This window comes from Anguilla rostrata, chromosome 17 (assembly GCF_018555375.3).
Source record: "Anguilla rostrata isolate EN2019 chromosome 17, ASM1855537v3, whole genome shotgun sequence".
In the NCBI taxonomy this organism is placed as follows: Eukaryota; Metazoa; Chordata; class Actinopteri; order Anguilliformes; family Anguillidae; genus Anguilla; species Anguilla rostrata.
The window spans coordinates 4,956,649-4,974,925 of NC_057949.1; the positions used below are offsets into that span (position 1 = coordinate 4,956,649).

General features: G+C 41.9%; 1 protein-coding gene and 1 non-coding gene across 3 annotated transcripts in view; one reads left to right on the forward strand and one right to left on the reverse strand.

Moving 5' to 3' along the window:
- Window positions 1-6,657: 6,657 nt before the first annotated feature.
- trnas-gcu (transfer RNA serine (anticodon GCU)) lies at window positions 6,658-6,739 on the reverse strand. The gene has a single exon. It is a non-coding gene; the product is annotated as a tRNA-Ser (tRNA).
- Window positions 6,740-13,104: 6,365 nt separating this feature from the next.
- The window catches only part of xpo6 (exportin 6), a 37,804-nt gene continuing 32,631 nt past the window's right edge, over window positions 13,105-18,277 (forward strand). The window contains exons 1-3 of one of the 2 annotated variants that reach the window (XM_064314162.1): window positions 13,105-14,058; window positions 16,020-16,110; window positions 16,405-16,517. In XM_064314162.1, the coding sequence (XP_064170232.1) occupies window positions 14,056-14,058; window positions 16,020-16,110; window positions 16,405-16,517 (207 nt within the window). In that variant the 5' untranslated portion in view covers window positions 13,105-14,055. Of the gene's footprint in view, window positions 14,059-16,019; window positions 16,111-16,404; window positions 16,518-17,178; window positions 17,223-18,277 lie in introns of those variants that run through there. The other variant, XM_064314163.1, reaches the window with a different exon arrangement.

Genomic DNA, 18,277 nt, shown 5'->3' on the forward strand with positions numbered 1-18,277 from the left:
TTTATTTTTGTAAATGTTTTTGCTTGTGTTTTTTGGATTAGCATCATTTCTTGAGTTGGGGCACGTTTCCCAGTTCAGCAGCATTCAGTGAATTAAGGTGGATCTCATGTCAGTTAAAGGGAGTCTATGTCTTGTTATGCGGTAGTTGTATTCACCTGGCCTGAGTATTCTTGCATTTCATCACAGTAGCAACTATTGTTTGTGACCATAAAAATTGGGGTGAATTTTGACCGGCATCTCCCTAGAGAGCATATTGTCTGTCTATATCACAAAAGGAACCATGTTTAAACCAATTGCTCTGGCAAAGGCCCATATGATGTACTCTTGATTTCAGTGGGGTTTTTTTATATAAAGAGGTGCTTACACTGGGAGTGTGTGTATGATGTCATTTAGTGCCAGTAGCCTTGCCGGAAATGGACTCAGGCATAGCAGTGCTCATCTCATATGTTCTTCTTTTCCCAAAGAAACCCACTGCGTCCATACTTCTGCTCCAAATAGGAGGGTTTTTTTTACACCACAGCACTGAATGATGGCACTGTTTGTGATTTTTCAAATACACCTCCCCTCCAATGTCACTTGACCACAGTCCTGTCTACAGCAGAAATATAATATTACAACAAACAGTAGTATGGAAACAACATCATATCTTACAGCATGTTCTCACTGTATCACACACTGTACTTTATTTCCATTAATGCAGCAATGCATCATAGTGAAAGGGAAGCAGATGACATTTATTTAAACATTTGTGTTTTTGTGGCATACATAGAAACTTCCAGAAGATATCCAGCACAGGAAGCAAATGGATAATTGCATTAAGAAACGCACTACATGTGTTTTCACAGGACCCCACTACGCGTGTATTCCAGGTGTGTGTGGAAACACAGAGAACTGCGTGAGTTCCGTAAGCGCCTGGCTAAGTGTGACAACAGCTCTCTCTGCTGTCTGTGAGTGTAATTACATGCTGAGGGGGAGAGAGCCCCCCTCATATAAAAACATATAACATTTCTGCTCTCCTGATTCTTAGCACCAATATTTGCTCCCTCATTCGAGGCTTTTGGTGTTGTAAACAATAATTTGACACATCTGGTAGTCAGAATTACTGATCCATTGAATAGCAGGAAAATGGTTCCTGTTGAAACAGGTTTTTTGAAGAAAAATTACTTCATTTGCAGAGGTTTTTATGATTAGTGATTTCATGTACAGAACTGAATAAATTAAGTAACCCTACTCCTGCTCTGTCTTACAATGCACCAATTTTTTAATTCAACCAGACATTAAGGAAAAAATAAGAAAGGTTTTATAGAACCTTTGGGTTCTTCAGAACACAGGGTGAAATGTGAGCATGTCGAGCCACAGCTTCCACCTTCCTTCTTCTGACCGTTTATAGTTTTGACTGTGTACAGAGTATATATTTTCCAGTGAGAACATAAATGATTTATAATCCTGGTAATGATTATAAACCCATAAGGGCTTATTGCACAGGAAATAACATAATTGCATAGACAGGCTCCAAAAATAATCAACTGTAATAAGAAGCTGTTTTTCCTGTTTTATTTTTTCTTTTTTCGAAAGGTGATTTCCGTATTAATCAATGACTGGGGTACAGATTCCATTCTTGATGCCGAAACAAGTGACGGAATGCTGAGGTATCCAAGAAACTATGAATTATATTTTTTGATGCAGCAGTGGTAGCAGAAATGTATTTCAAGAGAAAGATATTCATGATTCATCATGACTTAACAGTCTCCACTGTTTTGTAATATCATATTGCCGATCATAAATCATTGCTTATGGTTTAATTGCTTGTTCTTATTCTTGGTTCTACAGTGTAACTGTATGAATTTTTGTTTATTTTTATTTTGGGAGTATATTTAATATGGAACCCTCTCTGTTTTTCCATGCCAGTCAAGTGCAGCATTGCAACCTTCAGGGTTTGCAGTCAAAGGCCTTCACAGATGGGGAAACTCAGGGTTTGCAGTCAAAGGCCTTCACAGATGGGGAAACTCAGGGTCTGCAATGAAAGGCCTTCACAGATGGGGAACTCAGGGTCTGCACTCAAAGGCCTTCACAGGTGGGGAACTCAGGGTCTGCACTCAAAGATCTTCACAGATGGGGAACTCAGGGTTTGCAGTCAAAGACCTTCACAGATGGGAAACTGAGGATCTGCAGTGAAAGGCCTTCACAGATGGGGAAACTCAGGGTCTGCAGTCGAAGGCCTTCACAGATAGGGAACCTCAGGGTTTGCAGTCAAAGACCTTCACAGATGGGGAAACCCAGGGTCTGCAGTCAAAGACCTTCACAGATGGGGAAACTCGAGCAGGTTTTTTTCTGTCTTGGCTCCTGAATGTGACACCCTGACCTTTTCCTGTAGGCTCAGCGGGGCTGTGCAGGTCTACAGAGGTACATGTCTATGCAAACTTAATATGTGCGTGTGTGTGTGTGAGAGAGAGAGAGAGGTGGGGGAGAGAGAGGGGGAGAGACAGAGAGCGGGAGGAACAGAGGGGAGAGAGAGAGGGGGAGAGGGACAGTGAGAGAGGGGGGAGAAAGGGGAGAGAGAGAGGGGGGGGAGGGACAGAGAGAGAGAGACGTGGAGGGACAGAGAGGGGGGGGGATACATTCTCCTGCCTTGTGACCAGCAGTGTGTTTGCTCACTTTCTTCTCTGTTCTGTACTATTTCTGTGTTTGGAAGTCTTATTACACGATGTAGTGCTCATTCTCTCCACAACAGGGCAATCACCCGGGGCTTCAATTCTGCTTTAAAGGGGAATTCCACTGCAAAACGACATTTAGCTCATTTAATAGACCAAGGTGTAACTGTGTGACTGGCCAAAGCAATCTCTGTACAGAGATATCAGCGGTGAAAGGTGCTAATTTTGGTAGAGGTGAATTGACGTACACCTCAACCTTTCCACTTTTTGAGGAATTACAATGGGCGGGTAATTACAATTTGGAGATACCTCTGACATAGGTGAAGGGGGTGGTGACCAAATTCATGTCCAAGAGAGGTTCAGGGTAGCTACTGTTCAACTTTAGTCTCATCTGTCCAGAGAACATTATCCCAAAAGGCTTGGAGATCATTCCAGTGCTTTTTTGCAAATGTGAGATGAGCATTTGATGTTTCTCTTTGTTAGCAGTGATTTCTACCTTGCTATTCTCCCATGAACCCCATTTTTGCCTAGACTGTTTCTTATCATGGAGTCATGAACACTGAACCTACAGTAGCTGAAGCGAGAGAGGCCTGCGGTTCTTTGGATGCTCTTCAGGGCTCTTTGTGACTCCTTGAATGAGTTTCCGCTGCACCCTTGGAGAAATCTTGGCAGGCCAGCCACTCCTGAGAAGATTCACCAAGTGTTCCAAGTGTTCTCCATTTGGAGATGATGGCTCTCACTGTGGTTTGGTGGACATCCAGAGCCTTAGAACAGGCTTAGTAACCTTTTCAACAACTTTTTCCTCATCTCTTCTGGAATCTAATCATCAATTAAATTTGGTTAATTGGTTGACTGAGTTACTAATAGGGTGATTTCACAGGGGGTGATTTAGGTGTTTGATAGTTTTTTCTATTAAATAAATAGTAGTTTTAATAGTAATTTTAAAAATGTGTTTTGTCTTTACTCAGTTTTTCATTACATTTTGCCTAAATATCTGAAAGCATTCAGAGTGACAAATATGCAATAATAAAGTAAATTGAGAAGGGGCAAATACATTTGATGATACAGTGTAACTATTCATGAAGTGGCTAAAAACTGTACATTGAAAACATTTCATTTTTATCTGATGGTAGAACTGGCCATACAGGCTACTTTGGTGTTTATTCCACTAAAATGATAATCAGTTTCTTTTTGAATATATTTTTATTATGCAGAACAATTTAAACATCTAAATGTGAGTGCACAAGAGCAATATCACCAAACCCTTCAGCAAAGATTTTCAACAACAATTTGAAATAATGGAAAGACAGCTATTTAAAACCTCTGTTGAATAGATGAATGAATGGATTAATTAATTAATTAGAATTAATGAATAAAACATTGCATTTATATTGCACTCTATAACACGCAGAAGCTCAAAGTGCTATACAGTGAAGGTGGGGAACTCACCTCAACCACGTCCAATGTGTAGAACCCACTGGGGTGGTGCATGGCAGCCATTTTGCACCAGAACACTCACGAGACATCAGCTAAGATGGAGAAGGAGTGAATAAACAACAATGCAGCTATAAAATGTCCAATGTGAAAACAGTATACAGACCAGTCAGAAAACCATGTCTTAATACTGGCCATACCTATCTGTTTGACTCTGAGTTCGGTGCCACTTCTCTAGGTCTCAACCGCAGCCGCCACAACCCATACTGCTGTGTAGTCCAATTCAATTCAAATTTCACCATGTTTTGCTGTAATACTGCCTAGCCTGCATTACTTTCACAGTAATATTCTGATTACATTGCGTAATATACTGTTACATATAGTAAAATCCAGGTAACATTTATTTCACTGTAAAATTCTGACTGCAGTATTTTATGGTGAAATATTACTGTTAAATTTTGTAAAATCCAGGCAACCATTGATTTAACAGTAAAATGCTGATTACAATATTTTACTGTGAAATGTTATTGTTAAATTGTGTCAAAGTCTTGTCGTTTTTGACAGCGTACTGATAGATTATGGCGGTACAGTGGTGCAGTGGGTAGCAAGAAAGTTCTGTGTTCGAATCCAGTCTGGGCCTTTCTGTGTGGAGTCTGCATGTTTTCCCCGTGCCTGTGTGTGTTTCCTCCGGGCACTCCGGTTTCCTCCCACAGTCCAAAGACATGCAGGTAGGGTAATTGGAGACTCTAAATTACCCATAGGTATGAGTGTGTGAGTGAATGGTGTGTGTGCCCTGCGATAGATTGGCAGCCTGCCCACGGTGTATTCCTGTCTCTTGCCCAATGCACGCTGGGATAGACTCCAGCAACCCCCCCCCCGACGAGGATAAGTGAGTATAGATTATGGATGGATGACAAATTATCATACGCACAATATGTCCGCCACCTAGTCGATCTAAAAACATGTTTCAGTTATATAATTCCATTATTTATATTTTTAAAAAATAAATAATAATAATAATAATAATAATAATGAAACAAAACCTCAATGAATAAGGCCAATCCTGCATGGATTTTAAACACGATTCAATGTATTTATTATGTATGATATCATCTCTATGTGTATCATATTTATTTTATTTTTGTGATTTGAGCCATAAATTAAACCAATAACCAATTTACTCATCATATGGATTTAAAGAACGGGAGTCAGAATGTATGGTCCATTAATACAAGCTGTTTTTTCCACGGCGCGCAGAAACTGTCGCCGTGGGGTATGCATGGCAAATTATGGTCACTCACTCACTCACGGACAACCTGTGGGATGCATGCACAGGTGGTGCTTCGTTTATTAGGACGCATGCGCAGGTGCATCTCCCAAAATCATCACTTCGAACAACACAAGATTTTTAAGCACAGCTTTATCGCCTAACGTTACTTTAGCTAACCATAACATGCTAGCGTTTTGACTACTTTAGTTAACCTATTTAGCGCGTACCACCGATACAGATGTATGGACACACGGAGGACAACAAATAACGTTACGGAGGTGAGGACATGCCATAACTAGCTAGCTATATAGTTAGCCAAGTTTTACTCATGACACTTTGTACAGGAGCGCCGTGGGTCTGCACGGTTTTGTGCTTGTTACACACCTGCTGAGCTGAGTACCGACAAGTACATTTAGGGAAATTCAACAGATTACAGTAATCAGCAGCCACTGCCAGATGGCTCCAGTTCAGTGAGCAGGCTGGTATGTTAAACCCAGGCCAGGGCTTTGTGTCGGGAACCCCACACTGACATTAACAGCTGCTATGACACCTCCGCTAATTAGACATTTTCAGCTAAGCTTTGCCGCGTCAGCAGAGTTTTGGAATATGAGCTTCTTCCGGTAAAAACCCTGTACATATGCTTCTGTTAGTACAAACATAGTCTTAACTCCAGACACTGGCTAAGGCTCAGTCAACATTTGTCCCTGACTTGAAAAACTGAAAGGAAAAACCATTATTATGTCACAGATAGGGCCACCAGTTTGTTTCTATTGTGTGCTCTGCAGGAATTTTAACTTGTATTTCATTTTTTGTCCAGTAATCTTTGTAGGGACTTAATCAGCACAGTGACTAATTATACACTTGAGTGTCTAACTGATAGCTGATCTACATTAACAGGGAGAGTGACAGGAAGGAAAGTAAACATGGATGGAATATCAAATAGTTTACAGGCATTAAGCCAACACTCTTATCCTGAGCAACTTACGACCAGTTATACAGCCGGATGTATACTGGAGCAATGCAGGTTAAGTACCGTGCTCAAGGGTACAATGGCAGTGCCCTACCGGGGAATCGAACCTGTAACCTTTAGGTTATAAGACCAGCTCCTTAGCCATTATACTACACTGCTGCCTACAGACAATTGCCAGATGTCAAGGTGCTGAAACAGCAGGAATAACTGCTTTAGAAATTCCTTCAGACGTACCTCCAGAAATCACACAGTATTGAACAAACAATGGTTCAATAATACAAACAGGATACAGTATTGTGAGTAACTTTGGAGAGAAGCAGAAGAAATGTATCCGACGAGGATGGGATTCGAACCCACACGTGCAGAGCACAATGGATTAGCAGTCCATCGCCTTAACCACTCGGCCACCTCGTCACACATCACAAATGCACACACTACAAAACCAGGCCTTTGAGCTAGCAGGTGCAACTCTATCGAAACTCTACAATTTGCAATTTAACAATGAATCATGCAAAGACAATACAGATCGAGTCCTGGTTCTCAACACAATACAGATCGAGTCCTGGTGGGTTGCAGTGTCTGCTGGTTTTCCTTTTGGCATTAAGTTGCCTAAACTTAACCAAGTGCTCTACAATACAGCACTAAATAAATCAATAATAAAATGCAATGTTAAAAATAAAGCAATGGAGAGTCTGACTTACCTCTGAATGCTTAATGTAACTGACAACTCCTGTCAAAGCAGCACAAATTCGGACTCTTTCCCCTCATTGATTTAAACGTCATCGGGGAAATAAAGACTGTGACTGACCTCTTTGAATGCTGAATACAAATGACAGCTCCTGTTAAGGTGTTAGTTCTGAATTCTGGCCAATCAACAGCGGTAAAATTGATGCAGTTACTTCATCAGGTCCTGGAAGATTTTTTATTTATTCATGTATTTTGTGTGCTTAAATATCTTTTAAATCTTTAATTTTTAAATTAATAATTCTATAAAAATGTTCTCCCCCAAATGCTATTTCTGGTATTTTTTTATTTTTATGTACAAACTGTTGAATGCTGTATTACAGGCTGCAAGGCAATGCAATTCTCATTTTTCCTTTCTGTTTCCTCTGTACAAAGTGTTCCTGCACGAGGTTCTACACAAATACTATTTACTTGATTTGAACTGAATCATTTTTCAAACATGTCTGACTCAAGAGGGGTGTGTGTTAGAAAAAATGAACATTAGTGTTATGCAATGTATTTCTTTATATCACAATTTATATTGTTTGTATTTAATCAATTAATAACTTTATTTATGAATTCCCCAAACAATTTAAAGCAGGTAGATATTGCTCACTTGACGATCAGTAATTCTCTTTATATAAAAAATTGTTTTACATACAGTATATGATCAATAACAAAAAACTGCTTTCAGTGAAATCTTTGGGTGTCTGCTGTAGAAAGGTGCTATACAAATGAACTTTACTTACTTACAGCTCGCAAAGACTGACCAACACTTGGCCGTGCTCAGCCGTATGGAGTACCATGCTTTCCTCACTAACATGCTTTGCAGTCAGAGGCTGAGTCAGAGATTCACTGACGAGGAAGATGAGGGTGAAGAAGAGGCTCTGGATGCAGGATGCAGCCCGCAGGACCAGGCTGTCCACACAGGGCAGCAGGCAACTGCGCAGAAACCAATAGTGTGCATTGAGTGTTACAGACAGTAACTGATTGACCAATTCATATTCCTTGTATAAAAACATACTTGACAAATAAACTCTGATTCTGATTCGAGTGCATTGCTGGTTTTCCAAAGCGACATGGGAAGATGGAAAAGGGTAGAGTTTCCGTGATTATGTGCCGGGAATGGTGCACATGGTGGGAGGGGGGTCCTCATCCTCCTCCTCCTCATTCCCCCTCTTCTGTCTCTCCTTCTTCAAGTCTCTTCTTCCATTTCTTATCCTTCCTCTTTGTCCTTCTCTGCTTTCAAATTTTACTCTCTCCTCTTCTTTGTCCTTCTCTCCTTCTTCCTCTTCCTCCCAACTTCTCCTATTCTTCTACCTCTTTCTTCGCCTGCTCTTTCTCTTCCAATACCCCCTCATCCTCCCCGTTTCCTTCTTCCCCCTCTTTCTCCTCCTCTCCCCAATGCTCCTCCTGCTCTCCTACCCCATCCTCCTCTCTCCAATGCTCCTCCTGCTCTTCAACCCTCTCCTCCTCTCCCCAATGCTCCTCCTGCCCACCTACCCTCTCCTCCTCTCCCCAATGCTTCTCCTGCCCACCTACCCTCTCCTCCTCTCCCCAATGCTCCTCCTGCTCTCCTACCCACTCCTTCTCTCCCTAATGCTCCTCTTGCTCTCATACCCTCTCCTCCTCTCTCCAATACTGCGTCTGCTCTCCTACCCTCTCCTCCTCTCCCCAATGCTCCTTCTGCTCTTCTACCCTCTCCTCCTCTCTCCAATGCTCCTCCTGCTCTCCTACCCTCTCCTCCTCTCTCCAATGCTCCTTCTGCTCTCCCACCCGCTTGGTTGGGTGACAATTTGGCTTCAAATTTGAAAGTTTAAGGGGGCTTGGAGCAATGATCCAGGCACTCACCCTTTGGCGTGTGTCGTCTAGACATGCCGACTACCCAGAATTTGAGTTTTGGTGTACCTGGGCCCCTGCTAAGCCACCCTCCGCGGTCTCTGTTTTTGCATTTAGACCAGAGGTCAGCGACGACAAAGTTGGCAGGGCGTCCTGGAGAACCCATAAGAGCTACCACAGAGCTCTGATCTGTTATGCAGGGTATTGCATGCTGCCACATAACCAGTTTTCCTGTTCCCATGCCACTCGGTTTGGTGCCAATTCAACTCCAAATTTAAAAGTTTAAGGTGGTGCTATGGAGCCCCCGTGAGTGCTATCATCACAATGCTCCAAAATCACAGAGAGGGCATTCCCAGCTACCTAATACTTGCTTCGCGTGACCCCACACTACTTTGATCAGCAATGACACAGGTGTAAATTTCAATGTTCAGTAGGCCTCATTTGAAGCCAGAGCTATAGTAGTAGTTAAAGTTTGGTTTGGAACAGTAGGGCCATTTGGAGCCATGAAACACGCTGGTTTCACAGGGCCTATCCTGTGCACTGACAGGGCACCAAATTCAATCAGCATTCCATCCTGGGTGGTACCCTTCCCCAAAAGTCACAATCACCAATCCCAAATCTTAGCCCCATTCACAAACACTGTCTGAGATAGACAGGGCCTCCTGGGGAAACTTTAAGGCCTAAAGGTGCCCAAAATTCAACAGGCAAGCTTTGGGGTGCATGGAGTACGTGTGCATTATTTTGGCTATATATTCCCTTCAGAAGTAGTCCAAAAAGAATCAATAATATAATACATTGGGACATTGAGTTAATGGGACACCCTGAAAAAACTGTAAGGGTGCCAAATATTCATTAGGTAAACTTTGGGGTGCATGGAGTATGTGTGCAATGTTTTGGCTACAAACTCCCTCAGGCAATGGTTCAAAAATAATCAAACAGCAACGTCCATAAATGTAATTTATTGGTGTCCACCACAATATTTCCCTCTATTTCACATAAAACATTGGCACGATGAGTTAATGGGGCCTCCTGTGAAAACTATAAGACCTAAGGGTGCCTAATGTTCATCAGGTAAGCTTTGGGGTGCATGCAGTGTGTGTGCAATGTTTAGCTCAGTGGGGCCCTATGGAGCCCCTGTGAGAACTATCGCAGCAATGCTGCAAAATCATACAGAGGACATTACTCGCTTTCGGTTTCCCCACGCTGCTTTGATTGGGGGCAAAACGTGCAAATTTCAAAGTTCAGTAGGCCTCATTTGAAACCTGCGCTAGAGTAGGCTAAGTTTGGTTTTGTGCCATATAATATTATAGAATATTTTTCTGTCATGGATAAATGACAAACCTCCTGCTAAAGCAAATTGGCATAATATAATTATGGAGTGTTTTACCCTTGAATACTTGACCTGTCTACTTCACTCTTCAAAAAGACAGTTTGTGAAAATATGGACTCCATATCTCTACTTCTCCAAATCCACAGTGGCGTCAACACTTTCAAGCGTTCTCCTGGACTAACTGAGATATCTGTGCCTTGCCTATGATACTGTAACTGTAATGCACCCTTGTCATCTGCACTTTTATTTTATGTATTAAAAAAATAATAATAATTTAACTGTCAACATTCATACTGATTGTGTAGACCAATGTTGTGCTGAGATTTTTTTTGTTGTCTGTGTGTTTGTGAAAAAAAAAAAAAAAGAACAAAACTCAATAAATATATTTGGGAAGGAATAGGCCCCCTACATGGTTTATAGTGCATTAAGGCGGTCAGACATTTTGTAGGGTGCCTGAATTTTCTGTATCAAATTTGACACCCTAAGCAGTTCACTAAATATTCTCCATAATGCACTGCAAAATACATCACAAAGCATTTATTTATTTCCAAATTTAACAAATATTGCGAGCTACATTTAATTGAAAATACAACATAACAAATTAGCTAGCTAACTACAGTTGAGGCCAAAGTTTTACACACACCGAAGCTAAAGACATTCAAACTCAATTTTTCACAGCTCCACACATTTCATGTTACCATACATTTCCTGTGTTAAGTCAATTAGGGTATCTACTTTATTTCCATAAGAGGTCATTTCAAAATAATAGCTGAGGAACAAATTTATTTCAGCTTTTATGTACTATATCAGATTTTCAGTGGGTCAAATGTTTACATACACTTTGTCAGCATTTGGTGGCATTGCCTTTTAATTGCTTAACTTGAAACAAACGCTTGGGGTAGCCTTCCACAGACTTCTCATAATAGTTTGCCAGAATTTTTGCCCGTTCCTCCTGACAGAACTGGTGTAGACAGGTTTGTGGGCCTCCTTGCTCGGACACGCTTTTTTAGTTCAGTCCACAAATTTTCTATGGGATTCAGGTCAGGGCTTTGTGATGGCCACTCCAATTCTTTCAGTTTGTTGTCTTTATGCCATTTTGTTACTTTGGAGGTATGCTTAGGATCATTGTCCTGCTGGAAAACCCAGTTGCATCCAAGTTTTAACTTTCTAGCTGATGTCTTGAGGTGTTGCTTCAGTATTTCTAGATAATCCTCCTTCCTCGTGATGCCATCTATTTTCTGAAGTGCACCAGTCCTTTTTCCAGCAAAAAAAACCCCACAACTTGATGCTGCCACCCCTATGCTTCACAGTTGGGATGGTGTTCTTCGGATTAAAAGCATCACCCTTTTTCCTCCATACATAGCGCTGATCATTATGGCCAGTTAAATTTATGTTTAATCTGACCAGAGAACACTCCTTAAAAAGACTAGGTCTTCGTCCTGGTGATCAGCTGCAAACTTCATTCTGGCTTTTTTATGCTGGTTTTAGAGTAGGGGCTTTTCCTACATATAGGATATAGGATTCTGTGGATGTAGATACTTCGGTACCTGATGCCTCCAACTCCTTCACCAGTTCCTTTGTTGTTGTCTTGGACAGGGGTGGGCAATTCTAGTCCTGGAGGGCCGGTGTGTGTACAGGTTTTTGTTTCCACCAATTACTCTGGCTAAATGAGCTAACTGGCTGTACACACCAACACTGGTTCACTCGTAGATTAGATCACAGCAAAATGTCTTGTATTACAGACACAGCAACAGTCTTCAACTGCCATTCATGTGCTTATCAAAAATAGTGGCTAAAATGCTAGATGGCGTAAATGTTAAGGATAAATAAGCCATTAAGGCCAGAAGTTGACATGAAAACCAGAAACAGATACGGCCCTCTTTGCCCGCCCCTTGTCTTGGAGTTCAGTCAAACCTTTCGAATCAAAATTCCTTCAGCCCTGGGAGTTAATTTGTGCCTCCTTCCTGAATAATGCAGTGTCTGTGTGATCCCAAGATTTTTATATTTGCATTCAGTTGTTTGTACAGATGCTTGTGGTATCTTCAGTTGTTTTGAAATAGCTCCTAAGGAAGAACTGGACTTGTGGAAGTCCACAATTTTTTTTCTGAGGTCTTGGCTGAGTTGCTTGGATTTTCCCATGGTATCATGGGCAAAAAGGTAGTGGCTCTAAAGGTAGGCCCAATTAACTCCCAATTATCTCCTAATTATGACAATTGGGCAATCAGTAGTTTCTAAAAAGTCATTACATCAATTTTTAGAATCAGACTGTTTAAAGAGACAGTCAACTTGGTGTATGTAAACTTTTGACCCACTGGAATTCTGATTTAGTGAATTAAAGCTGAAATAAATCAGTCTCTAATCACTTGTTTTCAAATTACCTCTGTTGTGAACAAAGTAGGTGCCTTAATTGACTTGCCAAAAGAAATGTATGGTAACATGAAATGTGTGGAGTTGTGAAAAACTGAGTTTGAACATCTTTAGCCTAGGTGTATGTAAGCTTTTGGCATCAACTGTACCTACTATAGCGGTTTTATTTATTTCGAGCTAGTAACTTACATTTGCCTAAATTTAACCTGAGATATAAATAATGTAGGTAGATATATACGTGGCTATTTAGCTATCCACATTTGAAGAAATCCTTTCGTGGTATGGCAGGTACAGATGAAGATGTGGAGATTCTCAAGGCGGTGCAACATAGCTCAGGAAGGAGTGAATTCATGCACGATGTTTTAAAATTATTTATAACTTGTAAATTAGTTTTAAAATAGTTAGGCTAGTTAGAAACATTCAGGAACGGGAAACAGAGATTACTGGATATCATAACAACTTTAACTACCTCTCTAACGTCTCCCACCTGATCTCATATAATTTTTATTTTCGAGCGGTATCCGACGTGCTGTCCGTGAAAATAAACAACAACCACAGCAATTTTTGTTTAATTGTTAGTCAGTTTTTAATCACGGAGAGGTCATTCGTACACGAGTCAGAAAAACCCTTGTCAAAAACTAGAAAGAACACATCTTTCATCGTTTCTTAAACCCTTGCTCAGCAAGCCACTTACAGCGGTCACGCAAGCGTTGCGCGTTGCTAAGTAACCTGCTCAGAAGCTGTAGTTTCCGAAATCATCTCCTCCGTTCACCATTGAATCCCTCTCTAGTGCACTTAGTAAATTTCGCTATGTGGTGTAAAGGAAGTTAGCGAGCGATCCACTCCGAACTCAGCTTCTCAGAAACACGCATCTCTGGCTACAGCCGGTTCCATCCGGCTCGAGATTAAGATATCACTTCCGGCGGGGAGGGGCTGCTACGCGTAGAGGAAGCTACGACTGCAAGGCCTGCGAGCTCTAAGCAGCCACAGCAAGCAATACGCGATTTGGGCCAGATACGTCCGGGAGAAGTTAGAAAACAGGAACAAATTTGATCATAAACGCAGTATTAAATATTCCTTTTTTGCATGACAGCACAATTGAGTCTCACGCTTTTGCAAACAGATAGGGATAGTTTGCGTTTAATTTTCCGATTTTTTCCCTTTGATAAATCGGCAAATAACGTTAGAATTGTCACTCCCTCTGGACTCGCCTATCAACATTATTATCAACAATAATAACAGCGGCTGTAACTATATAAATTAACGCTAGCTAGTTACATTATCGAACTTTGTATCTCCATGAGAAAATTAGCAGGGTAGCTAATTATTATGTTACAAAGTCGCAGTTTTTGCTAACAGTGCACACAGGCCCTGCATTTCAGGCAGAGCATGAACGTCAGCCGGAGCAGCCAACACCTCAAATAGCTGCAAATATTCATTTGAAGCCAGAGGTTCCCTGTTGACTCCGATCATGGTGAGTATTGGCTCCTAATTAATTACTGATTATTTTATGGAATGTAACTATATATGTATGCGGCCTGTCTGCACCTGTCTAAAGCATTTCCACCAGAAACTGGCTTGTTGCTACTCTTTTCTGCTGAGACTTCAGATGGACATATCTGGTAGCGAGCTAACTCTGATAACTACTCGCATTGATAGCCAACTAGCTAGCCACAGACCCATATTATAATTTTCTATACTTTAAGTCGAACATGAATTTATGCCTAAGTCAGATAATTTGCAATTGCTTCGTACAGGTACGTGTAAAAGTATTAGTTCGTTTGCGCTATTCGTTTTTGTTCTTTGTATTATTAAAATGATTACACTTTTTTAATGTGATCTGAGCCTTTCTATGTTATAGGCTAGTTGCATGAAAACTATTGGTGCATCCTAAAGTAGCTAACGGTATACAATGTACAGGATAGGATCATAACCTGTGGGCACGGGTCTAAGCAGGAACTGAAGTCGAATTGGATTCGTTAAGATGCCTCGCGAGCCGCCCAGCTTGTACAATTGAATATTCGCATTGAGCAATCTTTAGCGTGTTCTAGCACATTCTGAGATTCCAGGACTGTACACAGAACGCACGCCATAAAACGAGCGACATATCTTCCAGTGACGCTAGGAGTGAAAATGTCAGGAATGTTCCAAGACCTATGTCTATTTTTTTTTTTTTTGTTTGGCCTCCTCCATTTCAACACGCAGCATTTTATCAGAGAGAGATATCAATAAACTTGATACAGCGTGCTGCTTCTGAGAACTATTTTGACCAGCTCCACGGTGTGCGTGGATCCTTTGGCGGTGTATTAATGTCATATTTTTCCTGTCCTTATAATGTAGCTTCTGGATTTTGGAACCCCCCCCCGCTTTTTTTTGAATAGTCATGATGTCAGATTACTAGTGCAATCCTGAGTTCGTGTTTGATAGTGCACGGTCATGCCCCACATGGTGGCCTGCCTTTTGTTGAAATCCTGGAATGAATTTGTTTAGTGGAAAATTAACTTAACGTTTTGTACACCTGTGAAATCCCCTGCATAGTACTATCACTATGTTTGCAGCTCCTAGGTGAAAGCCAAGTGGACCTGTATGTCCTGAGCCAGCCGTTACTGGGACTGTTTCCGATTTCGCAGTGTAGATGGAAGAGTCCGTTATGAGTAAACCCCTGCAGTGTGTTTGAAGTCTTGCACTGATGTCCCAGAAATGGTTTACACATTTGGCCTACAAAGTCTGTGTCAGATGCAAAGGCCGATGTCAACGGAAATTATGGCTTTCATTTTTCTTTTTTAAAAAATGGATGAAAACCACATCGTACGTGGCTTTACCGCATCTCAGCACGCACAGTTCAAAAAACTTCAAACTTCTCCTGTGATGAATGTGACCAAGAATAAACCTCCTGTGTTCTGACGTTGCATTCTGCATTTTCCTTTGGAAAAAAATTGTTTTGATTCGATGCACATGAACAGGTCTCACTGTCTTTTCATCCTGTGGTGCAGTATGACCATCACTGCACACCAATTTGTAGCTGCATGGCTGTCGACTGCAACACCGGTGTCTTTGTGTGGTGTTGGCCTTCTTGAGAAATGGCCCTTTTGAAAACAGTATGAGCCTTGAACCCTTTCTGGAGATAATAACAAAGACTTTTCTCAGCTCTTGGTTCTTCTTTAAGGCTAGTTATGTATTGCATATATATTGTATTTACCAGCATGCTTCTGCTCTCAAACACAGAGCCAGTCAGTCATTTTATAGTTGTCTTGAACTATCTTGCCACCCTTTAATTTGTCCACTTAAAAGTATTAAAACTTCACCTTTTTGTGGCACATTAGCCTAAAAATGTAGCCTTTAGTGACCCAGGCTTCAGTGAGATTGAAGTTTGGATAGTGCATTAATCTCTCCTCTCCTGTCCTCTCCTCCCCTCTTTCTCTCTTTCTCTCTCAGGCATCGGAGGAGGCTTCCCTGCGTGCTCTGGAGAGCCTCATGACCGAATTCTTTCACAGCTGCACCACCAATGAGCGCAAGAGGGAAATTGGTGAGTCGGAAGGTTATACTGAGGTGCAGATGAGTCAATTCAGGTTCTTCTGAGTCCCACCTTCCTCAGTCTGAAAGAAGTGTTGTCAGACGGACATTTGGGGGGTTGGTTGAACCAACAAAACGACAACATCTCATTGTCTTCTGCTTTTGGAGTTTCTGAAGTTTGCGTGTTTTATTTGGCTCTTGTTCTGAAAGGAATGGTACCCCATTCTTTCTTTCCTCCGGAAGATTCTGCATTGATGAACGAGAATGCTCGTGACGCCTGAACTGTTTTGCTCTCTGTTTCCTGTAGAGGAGCTGCTGAATAACTTCGCTCAGCAGACAGGAGCATGGCGGTACTGTCTCTACTTCCTGTCCAAAACCCGCAACGAGTACGTCATGATGTACAGCCTTACAGTGTTTGAGGTGAGTGCTTTCTGCATGATGTACAGTCTCAGTGTTTGAGGTGAGTGCTTTCTGCATGATGTAGTCTTACAGTGTTTGAGATGAGTGCTTTCTGCATGATGTACAGTCTCAGTGTTTGAGGTGAGTGCTTTCTGCATGATGTACAGTCTCAGTGTTTGAGGTGAGTGCTTTCTCCATGATGTACAATATTGTAGTGTTTGAGGTGAGTGCTATCTGGATGATGTACAGTCTTACAGTGTTTGAGGTGAGTGCTTTCTGCATGATGTACAGTCTTAGTGTTTGAGGGGAGTGCTTTCTGGATGATGTAGTCTTACAGTGTTTGAGGTGAGTGCTATCTGCATGATGTACAGTCTCAGTGTTTGAGGTGAGTGCTTTCTGCATGATGTAGTCTTACATTGTTTGAGGTGAGTGCTATCTGGATGATGTACAGTCTCAGTGTTTGAGGTGAGTGCACTGATGCTACTCAAACATGAATGTACACTGCTGTTCAGTGTTTGAGGTGAGTGCTTTCTGCATGGTGTGCCGTTCCAGTGTTTGAGGTGAGTGCTTTCTGCATGATGTACAGTCCCAGTGTTTGAGGTGAGTGCTTTCTCCGTGATGTACAGTCTTACAGTGTTTGAAGTGAGTGCTTTCTGGATGATGTACAGTCTTACAGTGTTTGAGGTGAGTGCTTTCTGGATGATGTACAGTCTTACAGTGTTTGAGGTGAGTGCTTTCTGCATGATGTACAGTCTCAGTGTTTGAGGTGAGTGCTTTCTGCATGATGTAGTCTTACAGTGTTTGGGGTAAGTACTTTCTTATATTGACTTCTTTGCTTTTATTTTTGCTGTAGAACTAAAGGTAGCGCCTGTAGAACAAAGCAGGTCATGAACAGAACTGAGCCATTGTTTGGTATCAGTATATTCCTTGACTTCTCTTGTGAGTTAACATGCGTAGGCAAAATTTCCTGCCTGAGGAGCCATTTCTGTAATTCAGAGTAGCCGTGTGGCCGTATTTGCATTTGTTGTGCTGTTGAGTGCTTGAGCTGAACCATGCTACAGATCAGAGCCGTCGGCGCCGGTCAGTCTGGGCTGGTCTGATCGGGGAGGCTGTCGGCTATCTGCGCACCCGATGGTGCTACCTGCGTTGCCGTGACTACAGGTCTCTCCTGTGGTGCATTACTGTAGAGCACAGTGACGAGGCATTGCAGCAAATGCGACAGAGCAGCACTTCCTCATTTATGGACACTTATCCACTTGGGTTAAGCAGAGGACAGCCACTAGGGTGATGCAGTTGCATAAAATACACAATGGTATATATTGCATTACTGCGTTTAGACTGGGTAGTGGGTTGACCTCGCACTGCCGGTACTGAGAGTTTTCTTTTTTTTTTGGCCTTCCCGTAGAATTAACCGAAACAAGCCGGAGCTTGGTCTTTTACTTTTGTTTCATCAAGCTTTAAAACACCCCACAACTCCACTGCATGTGGCCCTGGATTTAGGCAAACGGTTTTGGCTCTTTTCGTACACGCCAAGAAGCAGCAGCTATGCACCATACGTCCTCTTACAGGCAAATTTTTGGTTAGCGTAATAACCTCATCGCACGGTATGCAGGCCCAGCCAGACGGAACGCCTCTTTTGTTTTCCTTTCCTTGTTTATAATCCCTGCCATTCGTGCAGTGGTGTTTGTGTGAAATGTGTGCGGAGCATTGTTCAGGCTTGGTACGGCGATGTGCTCTGTGTTCAGCCTCACACGCCAGGATTATACCTCTTCACTTTAAGC